At 45.8% G+C, this 26,860-nt stretch overlaps 1 protein-coding gene across 2 annotated transcripts; it reads right to left on the bottom strand.

Moving 5' to 3' along the window:
- Positions 1-5,424: 5,424 nt before the first annotated feature.
- On the bottom strand, positions 5,425-23,527 carry LOC138772655 (uncharacterized). 2 transcript variants are annotated; one of them, XM_069953195.1, is made up of 7 exons: positions 23,396-23,527; positions 16,578-16,627; positions 14,937-15,139; positions 13,219-13,322; positions 7,766-10,420; positions 6,544-6,752; positions 5,425-5,676 (listed from the first exon to the last, which is right to left on the bottom strand). In XM_069953195.1, the coding sequence occupies exons 3-7, from the start codon at positions 15,112-15,114 to the stop codon at positions 5,607-5,609; spliced, it is 3,216 nt and encodes a 1,071-aa protein (XP_069809296.1). In that variant the 5' UTR covers positions 15,115-15,139; positions 16,578-16,627; positions 23,396-23,527; the 3' UTR covers positions 5,425-5,606. The 2 variants fall into 2 exon arrangements, with proteins under 2 accessions (XP_069809296.1, XP_069809295.1); XM_069953194.1 differs by having other exon boundaries at positions 14,937-15,136.
- Positions 23,528-26,860: the final 3,333 nt, after the last annotated feature.

Genomic DNA, 26,860 nt, shown 5'->3' with positions numbered 1-26,860 from the left:
ATTGTGCATGCTTTACCCCATGCAGCCTTACTAGCTGCATCTATTCTCTTCTGAAGGTATTGAGCATATTACCTTTTTAAACACAGATACATGTGCCAAAGTTTTGCTGAATTCCCTCTGAAGATACCTGTATGCCATTCCATCATTAATAGACTTTCATACATAGACCAGTCTGGATAGATAGTTACTAGATATTATAATGGCATGGATATAATAGTTTCTACAGCATTTTAAGGACTTTTACACAGCTATCTGAGGACCATACTTCTAGATTTTGGCCAAAACCTGTTGGCTTTCCTTATGGCTCTTAGTGTCCATCCTGATAAACAATAGGAGTAATGTTTCTCCTTAAGGAGAGTCTTAAAAAGTTTGCTAACTGTAGGCCATTCCATGTTGCACTGTGGATTCTGGGAAGGATATGCAGCGTCCGTGACCCAACTCTGATAAGAAGCCAGAAAACATGACTAGAGCTTTAAGCCAAGCCAAATACTAACTTGTTGGCAAAGTTACCCTCCAAAGATGGTGCAGGAACCGCTTTGCATATTGTTCCCAGTCTGACAAAACATGGTAGATAGTAGATTCCTTGGATCCCACTCTAAGTGATCCTGTAAGGTATATTTGCTTACACAAACTAGATTCCCTACCAACCTTTGTCACCTGTAACAAATAGTTCTGTGGGAATCCTTTTAAAGCTGTACTGGCATATAGTAACCCCCAAACTGTTGGTGCTCTGTTGTACATGTTCTCTTGCCGTGTCCGGTTTGGGGTTGGCCTTCGTCCCGGTATTTGAGAAGCTAGTTTTATTTCTGCGGAGAGTCAATGTGGCGTGGTCTAGAGCATCTGTGCCCTAGTCCTGCAGGGCTGGATGGAAGCAGGGAGAGGTGTGCTGCAGGCCTAACGCACAGAAGCTCTAGGCCACGCTTTCTCCCCACAGAAATAAAACTAGTTTTTTCTCCCCAGAACCATTCTCTTGGTGCCAAGATTGGAGAAAAACTAGTTTTATTTCTGTGGGAGTCAATATGGCATGGCCTAGCTCATGTGTGTTAGGCCTGCAGCACGCCACTGCCTGCTTCCATCCAGCCTAGCACTGCAGGCCTAGAGCACAGATGCTCTAGACCATGTCGCATTAACTCTGGCTCTCCGCAAAACTAAAACTAGTTTTCTCAAAGCTAAAGCTTTGGCTGTCCTGGTATGATGGGACTTGTAGTTTTACAACAGCTGGAGGGCCTGAGTTTGACATCCCTGGTCTAGAGCATGGGTCTCCAAACTGTGGCCCTCCAGCAGTTGTAAAACTACATTTCCCATCATGCCTGGACAGCCAAATCCAAAGCTTTAGCTGGCCAGGCATGATGGGAGTTGTGTTTTTGCAACAGCTGGAGGGCCGCAGTTTGGAGACCCATGGTCTAGAGCAGTGATGGCTAACCTTGACACTCCAGCTGTTGCAAAACTACAATTCCCATCATGCCTGAACAACCAAAGATATGGCTTTGGCTGCCCAGGCATGATGGGAGTTGTAGTATTGCAACAGCTGGGGTGTCAAGGTTAGCAATCACCGGTCTAGAGCATCCATGCTCTAGGCTGGATGGAAGCAGGCAGAGGCGTGCTGCAGGCCTAACGCAAAGATGCTCTAGGCCATGCCACATTGACTCCCCACAGAAATCTAGTTTTTCTCCAATATTGGCACCAAGTGAACTGTTCTGGGGTTGGCCTTTCTCCTGGTGCCAGTATTGGAGAAAAACTAGTTTTATTTCTGTGGGGAGAAAGCGTGGCCTAGAGGTTCTGTGCGTTGGGCCTGCAGCACGCCTCTCCTTGCTTCCATCCAGCCCTGCAGGACTAGGGCACAGATGCTCTAGACCACGTCACATTGACTCTCCACAGAAATAAAACTAGTTCTCAAATACTGGGACAAAGGCTAACCCCTGAACCGGACACGCCGCAAGGACGTGTAGAACCGGTGGTTTGTGGGTGGCTACATGCCGATACAGGTTCGCTTTAAACAAGAGCTGCCTCATTCATGTTGCTTGGTATTTGATATCCTTATCTGTCTGTACTGTGAAGGCATATTTCTTGTGACATTTCTTGTGGATGCCCAGTTTAAAGGGCAAAGGAGGGAGATCTTACTGTAGTAATATAGTGGTAATCCTTTCAACAGATGACCTTGTTTTTAGGGTTTAGTTTTTTTTTTCTTCTGGTGTCATAGGTGTGTGATTTGAAGAACCCTAAAGGGAACAGGTCATTACTTTTATTAACTAAAGTATTCAGGATGGGGCCTGGTGACTTCTATCTGCCCCATTGGTTTTAACATATCTGTTTAAATATAAGATTTCAGTCAAGGACTACTGGGTAGGCAGCTGCCACCAGGGCCCATCTAGTTCCCTGGAGCATACCCTTTCAAAACCATAGCAGGTTCATTGTCTGTACCTAAAGTGAGCAGTGTATGGAACTGCTGGAAGCACCATAGACTTGCATTGTAGCTGTATTACAATGCAAGTCTATGGCTTTCAGCAGCTCATTTAAGGAATGTAAACCTACTGGGGGTTGGAAAGGGTGTTCTTGGATAACCCCTCTAAAGCGTATCTATTCACACTGCACTACAGATGGGGAGATAATAGCTTTCTTGCAAAAGATTGTGCCATGCGTTAACATGTGGTATTGCAACTTAACCCCATTCACTCCAGTGGTGTGGACTGCAGTTATAAACATAACCCACGGACCTTTTGTGCTACAACTTCTTAAAGAGCAGCCATGTATTTCAAAGCATTAGAAATGCTAAACATGCAATTGACTGAGTTACAAAATTTCCACCCCTAACCATGTTGCAGTGACGTACATGACCTCACCACCTTTTTGTAGCCCTAGCTTAAAGGGTTTCAAATAGATTGCTATAACAAGTATTTAGACGCAGAGTTTTTTCCATATAGATCTAAACTTATCTATTGAATGGTTTACTACTTGCACCAGATAGCACTGGCTGTGGTTGGTGGCGCGAGCGCTCGCTTCTCACCGGCTGGACGTGATGTCAGACAGACTGCGTTTCCTGAATGCTGGATAGAAGATGCGGTCTGTCTGACTTCTCCTGTTTTGCCTGGATATGAGAATCTCTAGACCTCCTTCCTTGCTTCCCTTCCTTGAGGAGTTGTCACGTTTTTGGTGTCCTTTTTACGGATCCTCCTGCTTAAGTGTAAAAGTTGAACAATGAGAGTTTTGTGCCAATGCTGTTTACATGAAGTGTAATGCTTTTCTGCCTAATTTTGCCGTATGCCTTACATGTTTCAAATGTTAATTAAAAGCATAACAAAAATCTTACACTTCTGGACGTGGTTCTTTTCAATGTGTTCAAGGTGGTAATCATTTTTATAATGAGATGCCATGTACCAATATATTATAAAGAGAGATATATAGTTTTTTTACATGTTGGAGCTGGCGCAGAGATCCCAGTGGCACAGTCCATTTTTCAAATTGCTGTCTGGTTCCAGCCATCTGCACCAGTTTTGTGGCAAGTAAATGGGGCCCCTTAATGTACTGGAAGCAGGCCCAGAAACCCCAGTACAGTGATGTCATTCTGAGGGAGGAGCATCACCAAGGGGAGGAGATATTGGTACACTGGGAGCACCGGCCAGTCTCCAGCAATCTGACATGCAAATAGGGCCACTTTATGCATAGAATAAGGCAGCGGTCTGAAAAACGGATCATAGCGCTGGGATCTCTGTGTCGGCACTGACCAGGTGATGTAAAAAAAAAAGTGTAGATCGCAAATTGGTACATTCCCTTTAAGGCTTAAGGGGAGCCCTTAAATGGCTGAAAGTTTGATGCACACTGTCGGTTTGAAAATGTTGACTTAAGTTTCCTGTAAAATCTGTGTTAAGAATGGTGCTCCTCTGCTTTTATGGCCAAATAAGAGCATTCTAAGGTTTTTACCACATAGAGACAAACAAGAAACCTCTACACCATTAAGTGCGGTTGCAGGAAAAAAAAAATTAAGTAATCATTGGGTTGTGATAGCAAGCAGTTTTATAATATAGTGTACTGCAGGTAAGTTTTCTATGTTTAAATCAATGTTATAAATATTGCCACTAAGTGTCTCACCTCCTGTCAAACTGTGCTCCAGGCCTACAAGGGAGCTGGTTATCCCTTTCATGATGCCAAAATCACTAGTGGCCTGGTGACCTTTCCCACCCCTCCATTCTTTATGGATCTTTCTCTATATCTAACACAGGAGAAGATGTATTAATCAAGGTTGGTGAAAGCCAAGCGGACCACTCAACTGAACCCTCCAGTTATTAAACAATACACTGGTAACAGGTTCGCTTTAAACTGCCCCTGGTAACTCCTACAGCATAGACGGGGGACTTTTGGCCCTCCAGCTGTTGTCAAACTACATTTAAGGGGCTTTGTGGCCTACTCTACAGTAATAGTGTCCATCAATATCAGATCAGTAAAAAAAAATTTTATCACTCTGTTCTTGGTGATCATTTACATTGGTACCATTTACAACTCAAACACAGAAACCGCTTCATGGTGCGTTCACACCTACAGGATCTGCAGCTGATTTTCTGCAGCAGATTTCAGTTAACTAACTGAACACAGCATCAGATTTGATGTTGTGTTCAGTTATTTAACTGAAATCTGCTGCAGAAAATCAGCTGCAGATCCTGTAGGTGTGAACGCACCCTCAAACAATATATCCCTTAGGGTGCCTTCATACGTACCGTATCGCGGTGTGTTTGGTGTGATTTTTACATGCGAGTTTTGATTTTCACATGAAAAAACTCGCATGTAAAATCGCACCAAATACGCAGCGATACGGTACGTGTGAAGCTACCCTTAAGCAGTAAAGAAAACTACAGATTTACAGTTTATATACTGATATTACTCAACTACAAGTAACTTTGTGATTATATTGCATTAATGCCATTTAAAGAACTCTGGGCTGGGGTGATTTTTAGCAGAGTGCTGGGAACGGGGATGATGGATGAAAGAAGTAACTCTCCTGGCTTGCTCCAGCGCTGATGCCAGTATCCAGAGGGGGACCCTGCTATGGCCACTGACTGATCATGTCTGACACATCACATCCCTGGTCCCCACATAAATCCAGAAGCAGCCGGGACCAGGGGACTGGAGCTGCTCAATACCTGCACCAGTGCTGGAGCGGGGGAGGTGAGAGCATGCAGCTCTGGATTCCATTATAGGCTGTAACTCTGGATGAATGAGAAGTAATGCAAGGTATAACTTCTTGTAGATTAGCTTTATAATGTGTAAACATCGGGAAGGGCACGGCCATTTACGGTATCCCAGTGACCGGCGTGTGTAGCCAGCAATATCTGAGCACGGCCATTCTAATTCTTCAGCTACCAGACCCGCCACCACTTTGAAGTCAGGTATAAGAAGACCCTTTATGGAATGTTATAATTCAATACAACAATATAGTTCTAATGTCTTCTGGTTTGCAAAATCTTGTATACTTAAAAATAAAAGCATCTAGGAAGCTATGTCTTACTATCTGAAGTATAAAATTAGCAATTTTGCATTAGGTATGTCTGCTAGTGTAGATACTAAGGACGGCAACGCACTGTAGACTTCTGCACTCGCCATAAGTCCGGCTTCTCTTACTCTATGCCATTTTGCTTAAGGATAGCGATAGTAGACTTCATATACGCCAAATCAGGATATCCGTTCCTGTAAAGAGATTCAAGGTTCAGTTGTAGAAATCATTCCCAGCACCTGGCTTAGTTTCCTATGGCACCATAGCTGCAGGCCTAAGGGTACTGTTACACTGAACCATAATCGGCCCTATCCGGACGATTATCGCTCCGTGTAATAAACACAATGATCATTGGCTAATCGCTGATATAGGTTTGGACATATAAATTTCGGGCGCCAACCGCGCATTGCTATGTGTAATAGCAGTGTGATATGCAAAGTGCTTACATTACCTATCTAGGCTGCAGGGCTCTGCTTCTCCCCGGGTCCCGCATTCTCCAGCTTCAGAGCGGCCTGTCTGAGCTGACGGGCCGCTCAGCCAATCACAGGCCATGGCCAGTGATTGGCTGAGTGGCCTGTCAGCTCAGACAGACCATCTGAAGCTGGAGCACGTAGGACCCGGGGAGAAGCGGACTGCAAGGTGAGCCCTGCAGCATGGATAGGTAATGTATACCAGTTTAGCAAGGGCTGCAAGGACATCGGTAACAATGTCCATGCAGCCCTTGTTAAACGATTATCGGGCTGTGTAATAGGCCCAGTTTCATTATCTGCAGCTGCAGAAGTTGGATGCCACCGTAGGGAGTCCTGGCAAACATGGATATAACCATAGTCCACAGGTTTTATCCATGTTTTTCTGCAGCCGCAGCGAATCAAATGCTGAGCGATCAAGTTCGGATAACCTTGCCGAATCCGAACATTTGGAAGGGTTCGCTCAACACTACTGATTGGCGATAGTGTTGATGAAAATGAAAGTCCCACTTTATGGCTGTCTGTAGTTGGTTAGAGGGTTAAATCACATCTTCCCTCTCCCAGCTGACTATCTTTATTAGAGGACATACTCACTTTTGCTTCCCTCCATCTGGGGACGTTTTATGAGGAATTTTGTGCCATGTGACCTTTTCTCCTGTATCAAATGTCTTGATGTGAAAAATGAGTCCCTGATCCAGAGCTTTCTGCAGCAGGGCAAGGAGCTTCCTCCCCTCTCGGTTATCTGGCAGGTACGCCTCAAACTTGCCACCTTTGTACAGGCTACCTGGTTGAGGATCTCCGGCCTTAGTAGAGAAGAAAACAGATAGATGGTCACATGATTCTTCTGTTTAGCTCGCTGCTCAAATTTATAAACCCCAAGTAATGTCAACCTTGGTTTTTGTCTACAAATAAATGCTCCAACTAATTTAGACAAAGGATGTGACTCTCCACCCAAACCAAAAGGCTAGGCTACCAATGTTAGCTTAATATGGCCAATTTAGCAGTATCACAAAGCTGTTCTAGTCACCTGTCAGGTCCTTGGTCCAGGGTAAGGGGCACAGACGATCTGACAGGTTCTCTTTAAAAGGGTTATCCACCATTAGAGAAAACACAGCAACTTTCATGCAAAGATAGCGCCACCCTTGTTCTCAGGTTGTGTGTGGTATTGCAATAAAATTCCATTTACTTCAATGGGACTAAGTTGTAAACCCACAACTCAAACTCAGAACAAGAGTGGTGCTGTTTCTAGAAGAAAGTAGACTAAAGCCCAGCTAACCCCTTTAAATCCTGGAACATAATTTATAATGAATTACATATCCAGCTCGATACAGAAAATAAAACTAAAATAGATTTAAGCAAACATCAAGCACATTTGGGTTTCTCCAAACCAAAGCATATGGCATTTGCTTAGCGGTGGCTGCAGCTCTAGGGAGTCTGGGAAACCTATCCATGCTTTCTAGGACTCCCTAGGGCTGCGTCCAACTTTTGCAGCCACTGCTAATCAAATGCCGCACGCTTAGGTTCAGATGACCTTGAGTCTGCTCGCAGTTTGCTCAACGCTAATAAAGAATATTAAGGGGGATCGGATCAATCTGTTACACTCTATAGCCCCTAATACATGGGGCAATGGAGAGAAGCAAACGAGCGCTGTCATCGCTCACTTGCTCCTCGTTCCCTGCTGTGGAGAGGTGCGTGGGGGCTGCCCAGGTGATCGCTAAATCGTCCGGGCAGCCCATAGCAGATAGCCTTATGACTCAGTGTGGCTGCACAAGTGTGTGTGTATTTGAGGGTCTGGATGGGGCTTTCTGTCACTTACCCCTTGCACTCCATCTGGAACCTCATAAATTATCTTCAAAGTAGTATCTCGTTCATACCCAGATAGTCTCAGGCTCATGGGCGTATGATTCATGGTTGCTCTCAAGGTGCCCTTTGCTGCATTATTAAGAGCAGAGATTATAGACGTTGCATAACATTTAACACACAAATGGCCGGATGACGTCTGAACTATTTTGCCACTGTTCCTACATTGGTCACAAATGGAATCCATGGTTTCTGACTCTTGGCCTACAGCAGGAATCCGCAGCTGAGATAGGGACGTGTGACCCTCTGTGGCGATGTCATGCTCACCGTAATGTGGCTCCAATCCACTTTGCACATTTGGTGGAGAGAGGTTAATGTCTTGGGATAATACCTCACTGGTATAAGATCCATGATCGTATGTTTTTGCTTCTGTTGATACATCATCTACATCTTTTCTTGAGGCGTAGGAATCTGTCTTCTCCAATGTCGACCTATTTTTTGTGTCCTCGAAAAAATCTTGAAGTTCTTTAGGTTCTGGAGACTTTTCATCTCGTAAGGCCGGGACTGGATCATCGAAGTAGGCTTTGTGTTCATGGGTGATGCCTCGGAATGGATCTGTTCCACCAACCGGGGAATCCAACTTTTGATCTGCCAGATCTCTTGTAGTTCTATAGCTGCTTGTTTGGGATGTATCTTCACTCCCTAAATAAAAAGATGAAGGCTTGCTGAGCAAATCGGCTTCTAGGCTTTGCTTATACTTTGTGATATAATCTTCAGCGAGCTCTAATTTATCCTTTAGGTGTAAAGAAGACGGTCCATTGTCTGGCGTCACATCATCCCTCGGTGACTTCATTTTCCGATCTAAGTGCCGATTGTACTCTTCTAGAACATCTTCCCGAATTTCTTTGGGATAGATAAGAACTAGTTTATCCTTTTCCAGCTTAACTGAAACTTTTCTGGAGCATTTCCAGAACAGATCGCACCAGTCAACCAGCGCGCTGTCATCTGGACCTTGAACCCCAAGCGCGGCATAGTCAATGGGAGAACTGGTGATGTTACTATCCTCTTTCCAACACAATAGCTGAATCTTTTCCTTTGGTAAAGTCAACTTAGCTTTGTCAGTTGCCTTCAGCTTTACGGTAACGTCGCCATTTTGCTTTTCCTCTTCAGTCAACACGACCTGCGAACACCAACTATCAATGTCGGACTTATAGAATTGTTTGATATAATGCCACAGCCAGTCGGTCACGATGATTTCATCTTTGTATATCGCTGTATCGCTCTGTTGCTCAGAAGAGGTACTCTCTTTGGAATAAACACGGGATAAACTATTGGATCTTCGAAGTTTACCTTCCGGTATTTTGAAGTCCATGGATGGTGGGTTAATGTCTACAAGGCTGGAGTAAGGTAGTTCACTTGAGGCTTTGGTAAACAGGACAGGTTTGAGGGGACCTGTAGGTTTAGTAGCGACTCTGTGTCTTATATCCTCTCTGCCGGTTTTTAGGGCAGGGAACACATCCCGTCTTTTTAAGGATGGCATGGTCTTGCTTCCCAATTTCTCGTCGGGTTGTGAAATACTAAAATCTTCATTCTTCAGAAGGTCACTTGTAATGGTGGACGTGAAAAATTTCTTGTCGCTGGGTGGATCACGCTCTAGTAGCTGTCTGCTAGGACTATTTGATACCAGGTATTTCTCATCTATATGGCTCCTTGTTGAATACGAGCTATGTGCTGTGGGAGAGTTAAATGAGGCGGCTATCCTGCTTCCAACTTTGCTTTCATGCTTGTAAGTGGGGGACAAGGAAAGGGACGCTCTTTCTGTCACGCTACTAGCCCCGCTGGACCCAAGTTGTATGTCTGGGTAACTTAACATCCTGTCAAACTTCATATGTAGATCGCTGATGTATTGTTTCCCATGAGCCACGTCAACCCCGTTCCCGATAAGGTAGAGATATTGGTTATCCTCATGACAAAGCAGCGAGGGATACAGTCTTTGGAGGTCACTTGACAGTGTTCTATAAAAGTCCTGATCTGCAGACACATCTTTCTTGTCTATCTGCTCCTTCCGGAGAAGTACTTCTAAATCCTGATAAAGCCCCATTAGCCTGGATCGTGCGTATAACAAGTCAGTCGAATGGGCTTTACCCCTGCCTACAGTCTCAAGGTAAATGGTGGTGATTCCATCTGAACTTTCATCCACTGCCTGGACGTGATATACGTTTAGTATCTCCTGATATTCCACCGAGTGGTATTTTTGGATGTATTTGAAGATATCGGAATCCCATACGAAAGGTTCTTGCAGTTGCTCTAAGGATTCCGTCGTCTTATATGTTTCATCGACTGCACTCCCGTAAAGAGGCGCAGTTTGCTGATCCAAGACTTGCACGATATCTTGAGGGTCTGAATGGTTTTTAAGGCGTTCGCCCTTGGTTTTTCTTCGTGTATCGGATGAGGTTTTCTTTGGGTTTGTATATTCAATATCTAAGTTGCCTAAGATTTCCTGTGCCAAGGTCTGGACCTCTGCATATGACCCACTGATAGTACACGTCATGGATTTTTTATCGAAGTCAAACTTCACGTCTGTATGAGTGTGCATCAAGTTCTTCAGAAGACTTCGACAGCTTTCTGGGAATTTTCTGTAGTTTACGGTCAATGACAGCTTCTGAAATACCTGAAGATGGAAAATGGTGTAAGTAGAAGGCATGATTCATTGCTATTAGAGCTTAAAAATGACCGATGGTCATAGTACTAAGGATGAAAGTACACAGGGTTGGGATTGAAGCACCACTGCTCGCACATATGTGGCAGGCTTATATTCAGGGGGCACAGTGTATGGTAGAGTTATATTCAGGGGGCACAGTGTATGGTAGAGTTATATTCAGGGGCACAATGAGTAACTGGGTTATATTCATACAGTATGAGTCAGTATTGTATTCAGGGGGCACAGTATGTGTCAGTATTGTATTCAGGGGGCACAGTGTGTGGCAGGGTTATAGTATATTCAGGGGGCACAGTGTGTGGCAGGGTTATAGTATATTCATGGGGCACAGTGTGTGGCAGGGTTATAGTATATTCAGGGGGCACAGTGTGTGGCAGGGTTATAGTATATTCAGGGGGCACAGTGTGTGGCAGGGTTATAGTATATTCAGGGGGCACAGTGTGTGGCAGGGTTATAGTATATTCAGGGGGCACAGTGTGTGGCAGGGTTATAGTATATTCAGGGGGCACAGTGTGTGTCAGGGTTACAGTATATTCAGGGGGCACAGTGTGTGTCAGTACTATATATTCAGAGGGAACCGTGTGGGGAGGGCTTATATACAGGGGGCGCAGTGTGTGGCACGGTTATATTCAGGGGATGCAGTGTGTGTCAGTACTACATATTCAGAGGGAACCGTGTGGAGGGCTTATATACAGGGGGCGCAGTGTGTGGCAGGGTTATAGTATATTCAGGGGATGCAGTGTGTGTCAGTACTACATATTCAGAGGGAACCGTGTGTGGAGGGCTTATATACAGGGGGCGCAGTGTGTGGCGGGGTTACAGTATATTCAGGGGATGCAGTGTGTGTCAGTACTACATATTCAGAGGGAACCGTGTGTGGAGGGCGTATATTCAGGAGGCACAAAGTGTGGCAGCATTATATTCAGGGGGCACGATGTTTTGCAAGTGGTATATTGGTTACTGTCTTTAATAACCAACATAACAGTGGTGTATTTAGTTATTTCAATATAAATAATTTTCAGTGATTCAACCAAAATCAGAATCACACTCCTGATTGTATGGGTTATACTAAGATGGACATGTACACTGATTCCCACCAGTTTCCTATTATTCTTGAAGAACTGACTGCGCAGCTGTATAAACCTGATAAGCAGTACAAGCTACCGTCCCTCAATAACAAATATGACATGAGGCCGGCTTCCTGTTTCCTGCGTGTGTACATCACCCATATCATAAAGCACACATAGCTCTATCTATTTTTCCAACAGATCCTGTTTTTTGGGGGGAGAATAGATAAGAAGAACTGTTCAGTGAGAAACCCCCGGAGCCCGCTATACTGATATTACGGTTTAATGTATATTAACATAGTACACCACTACATTGTGTGCATGTGCCATCTGGACTAGTAATGGCGTTAATGCTGCTCATGTGGCAAGGATTCTTCTCTTTTCAAGCCAATGCAGAATTTCCCTGTTCTGCCAAGTTGTTCTGTAATGGTATTTGTTTGTGAGACAGCTTGATGACAATGGATCTGGCTGCTATTACAGGTCCAACACAGGCTATCACTGACAATTTCCAATCTGCCTAGTTATGCAACAGTATTCTGAATGACAAATCTGCCTGGTCATGGGATGACACATCACTTAGCTGCAAAGTCCAGAAATGTTGAGAGACACACCATATTGTAATAGACTGTAATAGAAACTGCAGTGCTGGTTCAGCACCCTATTCACTTAATGTATTAATGTAAAATACGAAGGTTTGGGAATCTGAGTGATCAGCCCTCCAAAAAGTTTTAGGGTCCTATTCCACGGGCCGAGCAGGGCCTGATCAACTATGTAAACGAGCGCCGATCTGTTATTCCACGGCCCCGATGATCGTTAAGCGAGGGCTGCAGGGACATCGTTACCAATGTCCTTGCAGCTCTTGTTTCATACATTACCTGTCTGGGCTGCAGGTCTTCTCTTTCTTCCTCCCGGTCCCGAGCCGCAGCAGCTTCGGAGCAGCCTGTCTGAACTGACAGACCGCTCAGCCAATCGCTGGCTGCGGCAGTTCCGTACAGTGATTGGCTGAGCGGTCTGTCAGTTCAGACAGCCCCGCTTCGAAGCTGCTGCGGCGCGGGACCGGGAGAAGAAGACCTGCAGCCCGGACAGGTAATGTATGATGCTGCTGAAATCGTCGGTCGCCGCCGCACACTGCTATTCCACCGTAGCGATGCGCTAGTGGCGAACAACGATTTTAGGTCTGAACCTAAATGAACGATCAGCCGATGACACGATCATCAGCTGATCGTTCTCTCTATTCCACGGAGCGATAATTGGCCGAATCGGGCAATTATTTCTCCGTGGAATAGGCCCCTTAGAATTGGACGGGAGAGGCACTTGACTGAGTGCTTCTCTCCCCTGCTCACTGCTCCATAGACTACTATAGAATCTGTCTCCTGCATCGAGATGGGGAGAGAGGCCAGGGGCTTCTCTAGTCTCTGTCTAATGATAGACAAAGGGCTGAACACCCATACCCAACTGATTAAAACCTTTGACAAGTCTCTGGAAGAACTTTAGGGGGGCATTCACACAATACATAGACTGTCCGTAAATTTGGAGCTCTCAGCATCATAATGAATGATGACGTCGGGCACTCTGAATTTCGTTCCGTAGCACGTCGTCTGTATTTACGTAAGTAAGACTAAGACAAGGGTCATTTCAAGATATGCTCAGAAACCATTGCATTGTATACATTGTCTTCAATACCTCCTCCAGTTCCGCCTTGCCAGCCACCTCGCTGACCACCAGGTTGTATATCTTGTCATTGATTCGTAAAGTGTGGTCTTTAATTTTCAGGACACTTTCAACCACTGCGGGGACAGAAAGGAGCGAACAAACACTGTGATCACACTGCACTAACACAGCAATCCCCCCTACTCCGATGAACCACAACACACCTATGGGCCCTATTACACGGGATGATTATCGTGCGAAAAATTGTTATATCGTTTGGATTTAAACGATAATCGTTCTATGTAATTGCAGGCAAAGTTTAAAAAAATCATTCGTATATTGTTGATTTAGATCTGAACCTAAAATCATCGCTAATCGTTCGCTGTAATTCCACATTTGTTCACTAACTGTTCAGTGTAATTGCACATTGTCCATTGCTTTGCTGGGATCAGAAGGAGTAAACGATCATAGTAACGATCACAATAACGATCGTAACTAACGACCATCGTTCTGTGTAATATGGTGAACGATTTCAGGTTAACGATAAACAATCTCGTTTGCAAATGTTTATCGTTAGTCGTTTAAAAATCGCTTCGTGTAATAGGACCCTATGACCATACATGCCCTGAATCTATGGCATATGGATAGGATATTACCGCCTGGACAAATTGATATCATACAGGACAGCATAAGAATTCCCTACTGATGCCCTGTGAACCTGTCAGTCAAATCCAGGCTGCCGGTTATGGAAGAGCAGACTAGGCCCCAGTGGGTGTCTGGCTTCTGTACGCTATCAGATTATGAGTAGTGTTGAGCGGACCTGTCAGACGGTTTCCCGAACCTGAACACTCTCGGCATTTGATTACCGGTGGCTGAAGAAGTTGGATGTCGCCCTAGGACCGCCAGGAAAATATGGATACAACCTATGGCCTATGGCTGTATCCATGGTTACCATGACTCTCTAGGGCTGCATCTAACTTCTTCAGCCACCGGTAATCAAATGCCGAGAGTGTTCAGGTTCAGGAAACCGTCTGACAGGTCCGCTCAACACTAGTGTGTGATGGACAGACCTGAGATCGCTGCGGAGCAGGTCATTTCCTAGTATATACATGCAGGTGCACTATAAGTGACAACTCTATAGTCCTCCAGTGCAGGTGATGTTCTGCAGACATGCACCTATTATCTTATGGGCAGACACAACTTACTAAGCCCAGGGATAGATGGCAACTTTGGCAGTATAATATTGTTTACAGATGGATGCATAGAATTAAAGGGGTTGTCTAGGATTAGATAAAGCACAGCTACTTTCTTCCAAAAACAGCGCCACCCCCTACTTAGGTTTTGTGTGGTATTCACATTACTGGAACTGAGCTGCAAAACCCCTCACCCAAACTGAGGACAGGAGAGGTGCTGTTTCTGGAAGAAAGTGGCCATGTTTTTCTAAGTATGGACATTAAAAAAAAAAAAAAAAAGGTCAGTAACAACTGCAATTGCATCCAATTGTAACCTTGGCTCACACTGAGCCATGACTCCATATCTTGCAGAAACTTCTGAATCAGGGATGGGGAACATTTAGCCCTCCAGCTGTTGCAAAACTACAATTCCCATCATGCCTGGACAGCCAAAGCGAAGCTTTGGCTGTCCAGGCATGATGGGAATTGTAGTTTCGCAACAGCTGGAGGCTTGAAAGTTCCCCATCCCTGCTCTATATAGTGCCACTCATTGGGGTCCTGCTATAGTTTGTCTTTTACCTTCATCATCTTCAAACGTTACAATGGCATAGGCCGGACTTCCCTGGATAACCTCGACGCTTTCCACATCCCCGCCCCCGTTTCGGCTCCTCAGGAAATGTATGGTGAGTTTATCCTTTGCACGTCCAGCTGGGATGTCAGTCGGAATTCCATCGACTCTCAGCCTTTTCCTCTCCATCGCTCCCAGGTCTGTCAGGAAGCTGCTAAGAAAAATATAGAGTAGCAGAATGGCTGCAGGGACACAATGACACTATTTGTGGTACAGAGGATTGCACATCACACTCAGGAAGTCCAGCCAGCTGCTTAAATCGTCCTTGTCATTACCAGAAACTTCAGACGTCCAAAGTTCAGACCCTAAACAATCTTTATAATAGGCCAGAGAAGCGCTCAGTGATGCACTTCACTCCCTGTCTTAGCTGTATTATAAGTCTATGGAGCTCACCTTGTGATAAAGCTGTGAGCCAGGGAGTGAAGTGCATAACCAGGTGCTTCTCCCAGTATTTACAGGAATGGCAGGTACTAAGCATCCATAAATATTACAATACCCCAGTAGTCGGTGAGAGTGTCAGGTGTCAGACCTCCACCAATCTAATATTGATGGCCTAATAATAAGCCGAGCCTTCCTGTTCACAAATTTTCCTTCCTTATTAGAGCACGCAGGATTACATTAAAAATGTGATGCCAATATACAGATCCACTATTCAAATGAGGTTACAAAGCATGCCCACAACTCTCTCCAATAGCACCACATAAGTGATGGTAACAGCATACCTCCTTGCTCTTCTTTGCAAAGGTCATAAAGCATGCTCATGACGCATTTTAGATGATGGCCACAGCTTCTCTTCCGCAGCAAACTAAACCTCTGCACAGCTCACAGAGCATTCCCACAACACCCTTCTATATAAGTGTATAGGTGATAATCACAGCTCACCGTAGCCGCTTCTGTGCACAGGCCATAAAGCATGCTCATAACATTCTATCATAGAAATACTTGATGGTCATAGCGCCCCTTCTTTATATCTGTACATTGATAGTGTTGATAGCGCCCCCTGTACATTGATAGTTCACAAGGCATGCCCACAACACTCCTGTAGAAATATATAGTTGATGGTCACTGCACCCTTCTTTCTATCACCCCTGTACACTGACAGGTCACAGAGCATGTCCACAACACTCTCCTGTAGAAATATATAGTTGATGGTCACTGCACCCTTCTTTCTATCACCCCTGTACACTGACAGGTCACAGAGCATGTCCACAACACTCTCCTGTAGAAATATATAGTTAAAGGTCACAGCACCCTTTATTTTTATCACCCATGCACACTAACAGGTCACAGAGCATGCCCACAACACTCTCCTGTAGAAATATAAAGGTGATGGTCACAGCTCCCCCCTTCCTACACTATACAGCACATGCCTAGAATAATTTCTCAACCAGTATTGGTCGGTAAAAGAACAGTCTCCATCCGCACCTACTAAAATCACTTACAATAGATTCCAATGTTGGCTCCACTAGGTCAGAGTTGTGATCAATGACTCCTACAAAAAACTACAACACCCATCATGCACTGCCCTCTGCAGGCTAAATCCAATCACAGTCTACAATATGTCACGGGAGATAGTGAATTGGTGAACGTACCTGCAACTGATGCCTTCCTGTTCAGCTCAGCATGAAGACGGCCGCTTCCCCTGTAAAGACAAGAGGGTTAATGAGTGACGACATCAGGTATATACCCCACCAGCCCACTCAGATTGGGTACGCAGCGTATCTAAGTGCAGCATGCTACAATGGGGCTGAGGACAGGTGAGGGTGGAGAAGATTCGGGAAGCTGGAAAAGAAACTAATATGTGATATGAAGATCCTGTCCACGCTTTATGGCCTGGCAGCAATGGGCGAGCCTGGTAAACACAGCACGGCATCACCATGGCAGCGCCGCCTGGGGTTACCAAACCAGGACTCCGTACAATCGGATACAACCTGATGGAGGAAACTATTTATTTGGATACATAGAGCAGGCTGGAGAAGTTGGATGCAGCCCTAGGGAGTCCTGGAAAACATGGATACAGCCTATGACCTATGGCTGTTCCATGTTTTCCAGGCAGCCTTAGGGCTGCATCCAGCTACCAGCTCCCTCCCACCGGCCATGATACAGGAACATGTGCTACATACTGTTTTTCTAAGGTACAGCACCTTAAAGGATTTGTGTTGTATAAATGTGACTGTATATACTATGAGTAAGTGAGTGTATGCTGTGTGATGGCTTCTAATCTGCACAGTGTTGGCTGAGCCTCTTACTAGTGCTGTATACGCCTTGTGGAGTTTGGCACACGGCCTGCACCACACTCCATGTGACTATGACAAAGATTTCCGCACACAACGGCTGCAAAAAAAATCGGAATCCTCGCTACCGCCAAACCTGGCGGCGGGGGAAAGGGAGAAAAAATAATTGACTCACAGCACCACCTAGTGGAACACAGGTGTATTACAGTGTTTGTAGATTTTAGAGTCAGTCGTATTGTTCTTCTAAAATACAATGGGGGAGATTTATCAAACATAGTGTAAAGTGAAACTGGCCCAGTTGCCCCTAGCAACCAATCAGATTCCACCTTTCATTTTCCAAAGAGTCTGTGAGGAATGAAAGGTGGAATCTGATTGGTTAATAGGGGCAACTGAGACAGTTTCACTTTACACCATGTTTGATAAATCTCCCCCAGAACGTCTATCCTTTATGTTACATACCGGGTTCACACTGAGCAAAACTAGCGGAATGCCGTTAGCCTCCCGCTCATAATGGGAGTCTATGGGAGGCGAGCGCTCCTGCTCTGTCCGCGCTGAACATTGAGCATGTTCATTCTTCAGCGCGGAGAGACGCTGTGAAAACAGCAGCGCGCGGCTCCCATAGACTCACATTATGAGAGGGAGGCTAACGGCATTCCGCTAGTTTTGCTCAGTGTGAACCCGGCCTAACAGAGAAGATAACGCACCAAAGAGGAGTTGTTGGAATCCAATGAAACTTAATATATGTAAGTGATTACAATATTAGAGCAAAAGGAGAAGTTTATTGGGAAAAACTGCGCAGAGGCTGAGAAGAGGTCCTGGAAACCTGTTGGGCGCCTCTAACCTGGATACGAGATGTGGTTGGGCATGGAGGATACAGGTTCTGTATGGCATCCTGGGGTACATGTGATCACACATGTCGCAGCTGAGCCTGAGATTCCTACACACTCATAGGCTATGTTCACACAACCTATGTTTTGCATAAATCATGGCCGTTATTACAACAACGGCCGTGATTTATACAAAACATACCTTGTATTTGAATGAATGGAATCCCAGCCGGAGCGTATACACGTAGTATACACTACGGCCGGGATTCCACCTGGCTGCACGAAAAACTGATGTGTAAATTTTCTGCAGCCTCTATTCATTGAATAGTGGCCGCACAGAACATGCCAGTCCACACAATGGAGCGTGCGGCTCTGGTCACACGCTCCATTGTGTGCAACGATAAATTGGAATGCAGGCATACATGGATGCACCCGCATCCCAATTTAACAGAAATGAAGATCATCTGGCAGTACCGGCCGGGTCACAGAATGGGCAGTCTCATAGGCCATGTGAACATGGCCTAAAGCTGTGCCTAAAGCTGTTAAAGAAGTCAGGTGAACATTTTTATTAAAGTTATAGTTATACAAATCACCAATATACACTTATTACGGGAAATGCTTATAAAGTGCTTTTTTTTCCCTGCACTTACTACTGCATCAAGGCTTCACTTCCTGGATAACATGGTGATGTCACTTCCTGGATAACATGGTGATGTCACTTCCTGGATAACATGGTGATGTCACGACCCGACTCCCAGAGCTGTGTGGGCTGTGGCTGCTGGAGAGGATGATGGCAGGGGGATGCTCAGTGTCCCTACAGTGCCCTGTGTCCCTCAGTGTCCCCTTGCCATCATCCTCTCCAGCAGCCACAGCCTGTACAGCTCTGGGAGTTGGGTCGTGACATCACCATGTTATCCAGGAAGTGACATCACCATGTTATCCAGGAAGTGACATCCCCATGTTATCCAGGAAGTGACATCACCATGTTATCCATAAAGTGAAGCCTTGATGCAGTAGTAAGTGCAGGGAATAGAGCACTTTATAAGCATTTCCCGTAATAAGTGTATATTGGGGATCTGTATAACTTTTGGGGGGCAATACAATACTTAAATAAAAGTTTCTCCTTTAAGGACTGTTTACTTTTGATTATCTAGGAAACGTGCCAATCCAGGGCAAACAGAGTTGGACAAGCCCCGGCATGTGTGAGGACAAAGGATGTTATCGAGCGTTAGAATAACATGGCCACTTTCTTCCAGAGACTAGTGATGCACGATGCACCGAAATATTGGTTCTACTATCCTGCTATTCCCTGGTATTCAATACTTTGTATTAAGCTGCGCAGCAGCACTGCTTAACATAAAGTATACTTCCTAAATCATAAGGGTCAGCAAGCTCAGCTTCTGCCATGTTTTCTGCGTGTCCTTCCCCCCTTCCCCCAGGGTGGGTGATGTTTATAGGGGACGGTAGGTGATATGAATGGTGGATATGGTTTAGGTACATGAGGCGCCTGTGTAAGAGGCTACATTCACAGCCATACAGATGGCACCGGCTATGGTGTGACAGTTCAGGTGTCCGCTACCAGGCTCTGCTCTCCTCCCGGATACCCACTGTCGTAGCAGAAAGGCATACAATGCCAACAGCAACAGCTGCAGCAGCATCATGGAGATGACAGGCATGGTGTCTACCCAGGAAGCTGGCCTGCCGACACCAGCTGACCAGCCCCTGCCACTGTCACATGGGAGAGTATGAAGAGGCCGCTACTATGCCGGGAAAAGGAAGGGAGAGGGGGCAAAGTGGCAGCATCATGTAAGGAGGAGGTGGGGACCGGCGGATATTATGTCTGCTGACTGCCGGGTGCTATGTCACAGAGCTGGGCATGGAGGGCTAAGGGCCGTATTACACGGGACGATTATCGTTCGAAAAATCATTAGATCGTTCGGATTTAAACGATAATCGTTTTGTGTAATAGCAGACAATGATTAAACGAGAAATCGTTGGTCGTTTGATAGAATTCGGACCCATTTTTATTGTTTGATAAAGAACGATCATAAGTAACGATCATCGTTCCATGTAATTGGGCAAACGATTTTGGGTCATTTGAGATTGTTAATCGTTAGTCATCAAAAAATCGCTTGGTGTAATAGTACCCTAAGGGATGGCAGGGATCACACACCATACATATGGGAGACTCCCCTCTTCCTCGCTGATCTGTACCTTATTCTGATAGGATCGGCCAGAAGCCATTCGAAAGGTATGATAATACACAATGTACGAACAGCAAGGGTATGGTAACTGTGGAAGAGAAACTCTTTGATGTTATATAAGAGAGGTATCAGGAAAATGGTAAAGTGGTGGAGGCATAGTATACTAAGCGACTAAGGCGCTCCATCCCCTCAGTCTACAGACCACAGAGGTTTCCTGTTTTGGTTCTTCCTCCTCTTATAATATCTGCACCCACAGAACTCATTCTTCTAATCTATAATAACAAAGACATCCAGCGTCATACACAATGTACACATGAGGCACTGGAAAATCCTATTAGGGGGTCCCCAGTTTAAAGGGGAAAAACATGCCCACTTTCTTCCAGAGACAGCACCAATCCTGTCTCCAGTTTGGGTGCAGGTTGTGCAACACAGTTCCTTTGAAGTGAATGGAGCTTAAAGTGTCACTGTCATTTCAATTTTTTTTTTTTCAGAAATGAATAGTACAGGCGATTTTAAGAAACTTTGTAATTAGGTTTATTAGCCGAAAAATGCATTTTTATAATGAAAAAGCAGTTTGAAGTTCTCCCCCCGTCTTCATGGTTCTCTTATGGAGAGGGGAGGGATGTAGGGAGATGAGGCACCAAAACAGGACAACAAAGAGTTAATTTACAGCTACATCACCGTGCTATCTCCTCTGAAGTCAGCACTGACCTCTCTGATCTCTGAATACCAGTTTTCACACAGGTCCCGCTGTGTAATCCTTTGTTCTCTGCTGGCGAGTAATCTTCCTCCTCCCCCCTCCCCTCTTCATAGGTTACACAGGGCAAGTCTGATGTAAACAAGACGTGATTTCCTGATAATGAGCAGTGAATGAGAGAGAGGAGGGAGGGGGGGGGGACCTGCAGAAAGTCTTTTTGAATGCAGATAATGGCATATTTGCCTAATAAACCCAATTACAAAGTTTCTTAAAATCACCTGGACTATTGATTTCTGCAAAAAAAAAACAAAAAAAAAAAACAGTGACACTTTAATTACAAACTCGAGACAAGGCCAAGAAAGTGGCCATGTTTTTCTAACACTGGATAACCCCTTTAAAAAGCCTATTCCGTATACCCTGTTCAGGATCCTAGAATAGATCAGCTGCAGGGGAGGAGCAGGACCCTCTCCGCCAGCACCACGACTCTCTCCGCCAGCACCAGGACTCTCTCCGCCGGCACCAGGACTCTCTCCGCCGACACCAGGACTCTCTCCGCCGGCACCACGACTCTCTCCGCCGGCACCACGACTCTCTCCGCCGGCACCACGACTCTCTCCGCCGGCACCACGACTCTCTCCGCCGGCACCACGACTCTCTCCGCCGGCACCACGACTCTCTCCGCCGGCACCAGGACCCTCTCCGCCGGCACCAGGACTCTCTCCGCCAGCACCAGGACTCTCTCCGCTAGCACTGCTCTATACTGTATTACCGGCCCTCACTTCCCACACTGCGACCACCACCCACACTGCAGTCTATGAGTTACCTTCACTTTTTACTGACTAATATTCGCTTGGCCTAAAAATGCCAAGAATTATTTTTACAGTATCTGAGTGGAAAAAAAAATGACTGCATGCAGGGTTATTTTATTCCCTTTTCGGATCCTACTAAATAAAGGAACTTATGATGAAGTGCAAATGTGAACCAAGCCTTAGGGTGCGTTCACACAATCTCATCATGATCATCATTCACGGTTGTCCTTTGCCGTCAAAATTATTAAAAAAACAGCTGCAAAACATACATTGTGTGAACATAGACTCATACATCCACCTACAAAATACAAATACTATGTACAAGTACTATGTGACCATAATAAAGCATATGGTGGCGGGGGCCGACGGGAACTCCTGGCAGGCGGCCGGGGAGCAGAGCAACACACCTCCCTGGCATGCATATGGCGGCGGGGCGGATGGGACCGTGGGTGGACGGGGAGCAGAGCGGCACACCTCCCTGGCAGGCATATGGCGGCGGGGCGGATGGGACCGTGGGTGGACGGGGAGCAGAGCGGCACACCTCCCGGCAGGCATGTGGCGTTGGGGCAGACAGGGAGCAGAGTAGACAGACCGGGGGAGCAGGAGGCGCGTAGCAGTGGAAAACGAGCGGAACGGGGAGCAGAGAGGCGGCGGAGGCGGAAGGGGAGCAGAGAAGCGATACGTTAAGCAAATTCTATGTCGCAGGGGGAAATAATAGAGTTCATTCCATTCATTTCCCTGAAAGAGGTCAGTGATTTGATCAATTCCCTAGGGAAATGAGGGAACGGCGCGGTAATTTCATAATTTCCCGGGATTTGATCAAATTTCTGATTCTATCATTTCACTGCAACAGATATATATATATATATATATATATATATATATATATGTGAGCTCACCATAGGGGGCGCTGTAATGTTAAAACAAATGTACCATTAGGTACATTGGCTATAAGTGTTGCCCATGAATAGAACGGCGCTGGCGTGGGGAAGTCGGTGCTGGGGTCCTTATTTCGAACCGCGGCCTGGTTACGGCGCACCGCGGTCTGTTACCGGCCACCGGCCCAGGCTGAAACACATAGAGGGGCGGGAAGTTCCTCCCACAAGGGGCCCATCTCCAGTGCTTCAGCCTCAGCCGGTGGTCGGTAATAGACCGGCGCTGTGCGAGGTAACCAGGCCATGGTTCAAAAAAAGGACCCCGGCGCCGTTCTATTCATGGTACATGGCACCACGGATGGTACATTCGCTTTAAACAGAAACAATTTTATATAAATGGTGGTAAAGAGCCACAGCCCTTATTACCCTGGGGCCACCCCAGACAGGGCCACATTAAAGCCCCCCATGGAGAGATACTTGTGGTGGTGAAGTTACTTATGTGGTACTACAAATTCCAGCAGCACAACACACAGAGTGTATAGAGGGCTCTGCATTATATGCAGTGCTCCGCAGCTAAACATGCTGGTGTATAACTGACAGGCAGCTGGGAGTTGTAGTCCCCCAGCAGGTTACAGCTCTGTGCCCCCCTAGTTGCACTGCATTTCCGTATAATGGAGGGTGAAGCAGAGAGGAGTTTGTCAGGCAGGAAGTGAACTATAAAAACAACACAACCCGGACAAGGCTGTGGCCACAGAGTAACTTACCCTCCGGCAGCAGAGTGCGGTCTCCGGTGGGCCTGGCCCCGTCCTTCTGCTCGGTTGTTAGCGGTAGTCACGTCTGGGAAGCGCCGCGGACTTTACAGGCGCGATAGTAACTAGACGCGGCAGAAACGAAAGTGAAACCCATGCAGTGCCACATTAGCACCACACGATGGCGGCAGAGCACCGCTGATGGCTTCAGTGCTACAGCGCTCACCAACCTCTGGCCTCCTGTGTAACTGCAACGCCCATCAGGCCCCCACAGCCACACTGCTATAGATGGAACGGATGGATTTTTGAAATTTTATATATTATTCTATATTTGTTATTATTAAAATTATAGTTGTTTTGTTGTTGTTATTACTTCTATTATTATTATTATTATTATTATTGTTATTATATATTATTAACTTCTATAATTATTTTATATTTTATTATTTTTATTTTGCATTATTATATATTTATTATTCTAATTATTGTTATGGTTGTTTTGTTGTTGTTATTCTATATTCTATTATTTTTATTATTCTATATTTATAATTTATATTAATACTTTTATTATTATTATTATTATTATTATTAAAAATATTCTGCGCTCACTCACGCATAAGACAGTCATATGTGTAGTTTCCGCTGTGTCTCACATTGTAGCTACTGCATTCAAGGTAACCGTGCCCACAGCCCTAGGGACAGCATGGTGATATCGTTTCATTCACACTCAATGTAGGACTCTATTCTTGGTGTGTGTTCTTATGTGTGGATCTGCAGTTGAGGGAGTGACATAGCAGAGTTGAGTTAGTTGGGCGGACGTGGGTGAGCTGTAGGAGTGTGGTGGGGTCGGGGTTGGTGATCGGCCGCGGGTGAGCTGCGGGAAGGGGGTGTGGCCACGGGTGAGCTGGGGGTGGGGGCAGCAGCCGTGGGTGAGCTGCGGGGGGAGGGGGTTGAGGGCTGGCCGCAGGTGAGCAGCGGGGTGGGGGGCCGCGGGTGAGCTATGGGGGTGGGTGCGGCCACGGGTGAGTTGGGGGGGGGTGCAGCCACGGGTGAGCTGCAGAGGGGGTGAATCCGCGGGTGGGCTGCAGCCGTGCAGCGGGTGCGGTTCTGGGGGCTTTGAGTGTGAGTGGTGGGGTTGAGTGTGCGCAGGAGAAAGAAGAGAGAGGATAGGTAGAGAAGAAAAGAGCACCTCCTAGTGGTCAGCACAAAACACATGGTACACAGAAACATTAACCCATTACCTTCTGCAGCTGTGCATAAAATACGTATATAGATACAGAACACTGGCACCTAGTGGGGAAACTTAATACCCCATCCACCACTTAACCTGAGAGAAAAAAGGTGCACAAGAGAAGAGGAAAAACAGCAGTGGTGGGACACCACAATGGCATATGTGTATATGTGTGATACAGTTACTGCTGACATACTTTTATATGTGTGGTATATTCATTGCTAATATATATTTATGTGTGTGGTATAATCACTTTTGGTATGTATGCATGTGCGCAGTTGATTACTAATTTTTAATGGGGAGGTGTGCTATTTAAATTTTTGCAGAAAAGCTAGAATCGACCTTAGGCTTAACTACCTAATGAGAGACACATGGTCATCTAAACAGCATATAGATAGAGAGGCCTAACTATATGGACGCACAGAGAGGCATGACTTCTATATTGGGGCACTTAGAAGGTCTAACTTCCTGACTACTATATGGGGGCACATAGAAGGCCTAACTACTATATGGGGGCACAGATAGGCCCTTCTACTCTATAGATGCATTGAGGAGTTCTAACTACTATATGGGGGCACAAATATCCACTAACCTGTCACCCATCATCCACCAACCTATCATCCACACACTAGCTATACACACAATATTTAGCGGGAACACCTACATGGGAGGGCTTCCTTCAGAAGGATTACTTATATTAGGGATATTATTTACTGGGGGGGGGGGGTGCTACATTGGGGATACTCTAACTTAGAGAGGTCTAACTATGATATTGGAGTACAGAGGGGGCATTACCACTACATAAGGCACAGAGGGACTTAACTAGTTGCTTGATTTCTTTCTGGAAGGTCCATATGGACAAAAAAGTGACAGATTTTATATGTGCTGCTTTTCAGAGGTTCTGGCTAATGCCATGGGGCATAGCTATAGTGCAACATTTCGTGGTGCAAAATTTTAGCTTGCCCACATGTTGCAAGACTTCAACTTCCATTATGAACTGTCAGACAGGTATGATGATGGGGGTTGTAGTTCTTCAGCCTAGAAAGCCACAGGTTGTTGAACTCATCCCATATTACTCTATTACAGTCTAATACAGAGGCGTCAAACTTAGGCCCTTCACCTATTGCAAAACTACAGCTCCCATCATGCCTGCACAGCCAAAGCTTTAGCTTGATGGGCATTAAGGATATTGTAGTTTTGGACCAGCTGGAGGGCCTGAGCTTGACACTAGTGGTCTAATAGGTTGGTGCACTTGTGAATTATCAAAACTCAATTGGGTAAAACAAGTTTCTTCTGTTATAGTCTTTAGCAGACTCCTCTGTTCTCTCCTTGATTTGTTCACTTTTTCTCCACCAGGTGGCATCTTCAGTCTGCATTGTTTCTAATGTAACAGAGACTACTGACCCTATAACCTGTAGGACACAGGCAAATGTAGGCGGCTGTCGCAGGTCACCAGGACAGGTCACAGCCTAGGTTGCTCAGAATGTATGTATAAGTGGTTATTAGTGATGTGAATGGTAAGGGGTGTGTGCCTGTGTGTCTGTCTGTGTGTCTGTGTCTCTGTGAGATGTGCTGGGAGGTGGCGGCTGGGATAAAACAGACAGGTTTGTCTTCCAAAAAGATTGTTGCTGTGGAACTGCTGAACGCTGACGCTGTAGGAGCCCAGAACTGCTGAGAGAAGGGGCCTGCAGAAGATCAGGACTGTCAGCAAGGCTTCACTACCTGGATAACATGGTGATGTCACTTCCTGGATAACATGGTGATGTCACTTCCTGGATAACATGGTGATGTCACGACCCAACTCCCAGAGCTGTGTGGGCTGTGGCTGCTGGAGAGGATGATGGCAGAGGAATGCTCAGTGTCCCTCCAGTGCCCTGTGTCCCTCAGTGTCCCCCTGTCATCATCCGCTCCAGCAGCCACAGCCCGCACAGCTCTGGGAGTCAGGTCGTGACATCACCATCTTGACATCACTTCTTCTTTAAAGAGGTTTTTTGGGCATAAATGATTAATGGCCAACCCACAGGATATCAATCGGTGGAGTGCCAACATGGAACCTGAGTTGCAGTAACCAGGCACCACCACTACACAGTGAACAGAGAATACCACTTCCAGTCCTGTTCAATGCATAGATCCGACCCTGCTGAACCGCTAATCAGGGAATGTGGTCACCCCGACACATAGCGATTGATTACCTATCCTCAGGACTTCTGACTGGAATTCCCCTTTAACTTCGCAAAACTGTGTGCAAT

The sequence above is a fragment of the Dendropsophus ebraccatus genome, chromosome 14 (genome assembly GCF_027789765.1).
Source record: "Dendropsophus ebraccatus isolate aDenEbr1 chromosome 14, aDenEbr1.pat, whole genome shotgun sequence".
NCBI lineage: Eukaryota > Metazoa > Chordata > Amphibia > Anura > Hylidae > Dendropsophus > Dendropsophus ebraccatus.
Note: the sequence above shows the minus strand (reverse complement) of the source record. Positions and strands in the feature narration are given on the sequence as shown.

Bases quoted from the DNA above. Each gene is read 5' to 3' on its own strand.
- LOC138772655 (XM_069953195.1), bottom strand. From the start codon at position 15,114: ATGGAGAGGAAAAGGCTGAGAGTCGATGGAATTCCGACTGACATCCCA. The intron at 13,323-14,936 runs GTAAAAGACAAA...CTGTCCCCGCAG, and splicing joins AACGTTTGAAGATGATGAAG to TGGTTGAAAGTGTCCTGAAA. The intron at 10,421-13,218 runs GTATTGAAGACA...TTCCATCTTCAG, and splicing joins GCAAGGCGGAACTGGAGGAG to GTATTTCAGAAGCTGTCATT.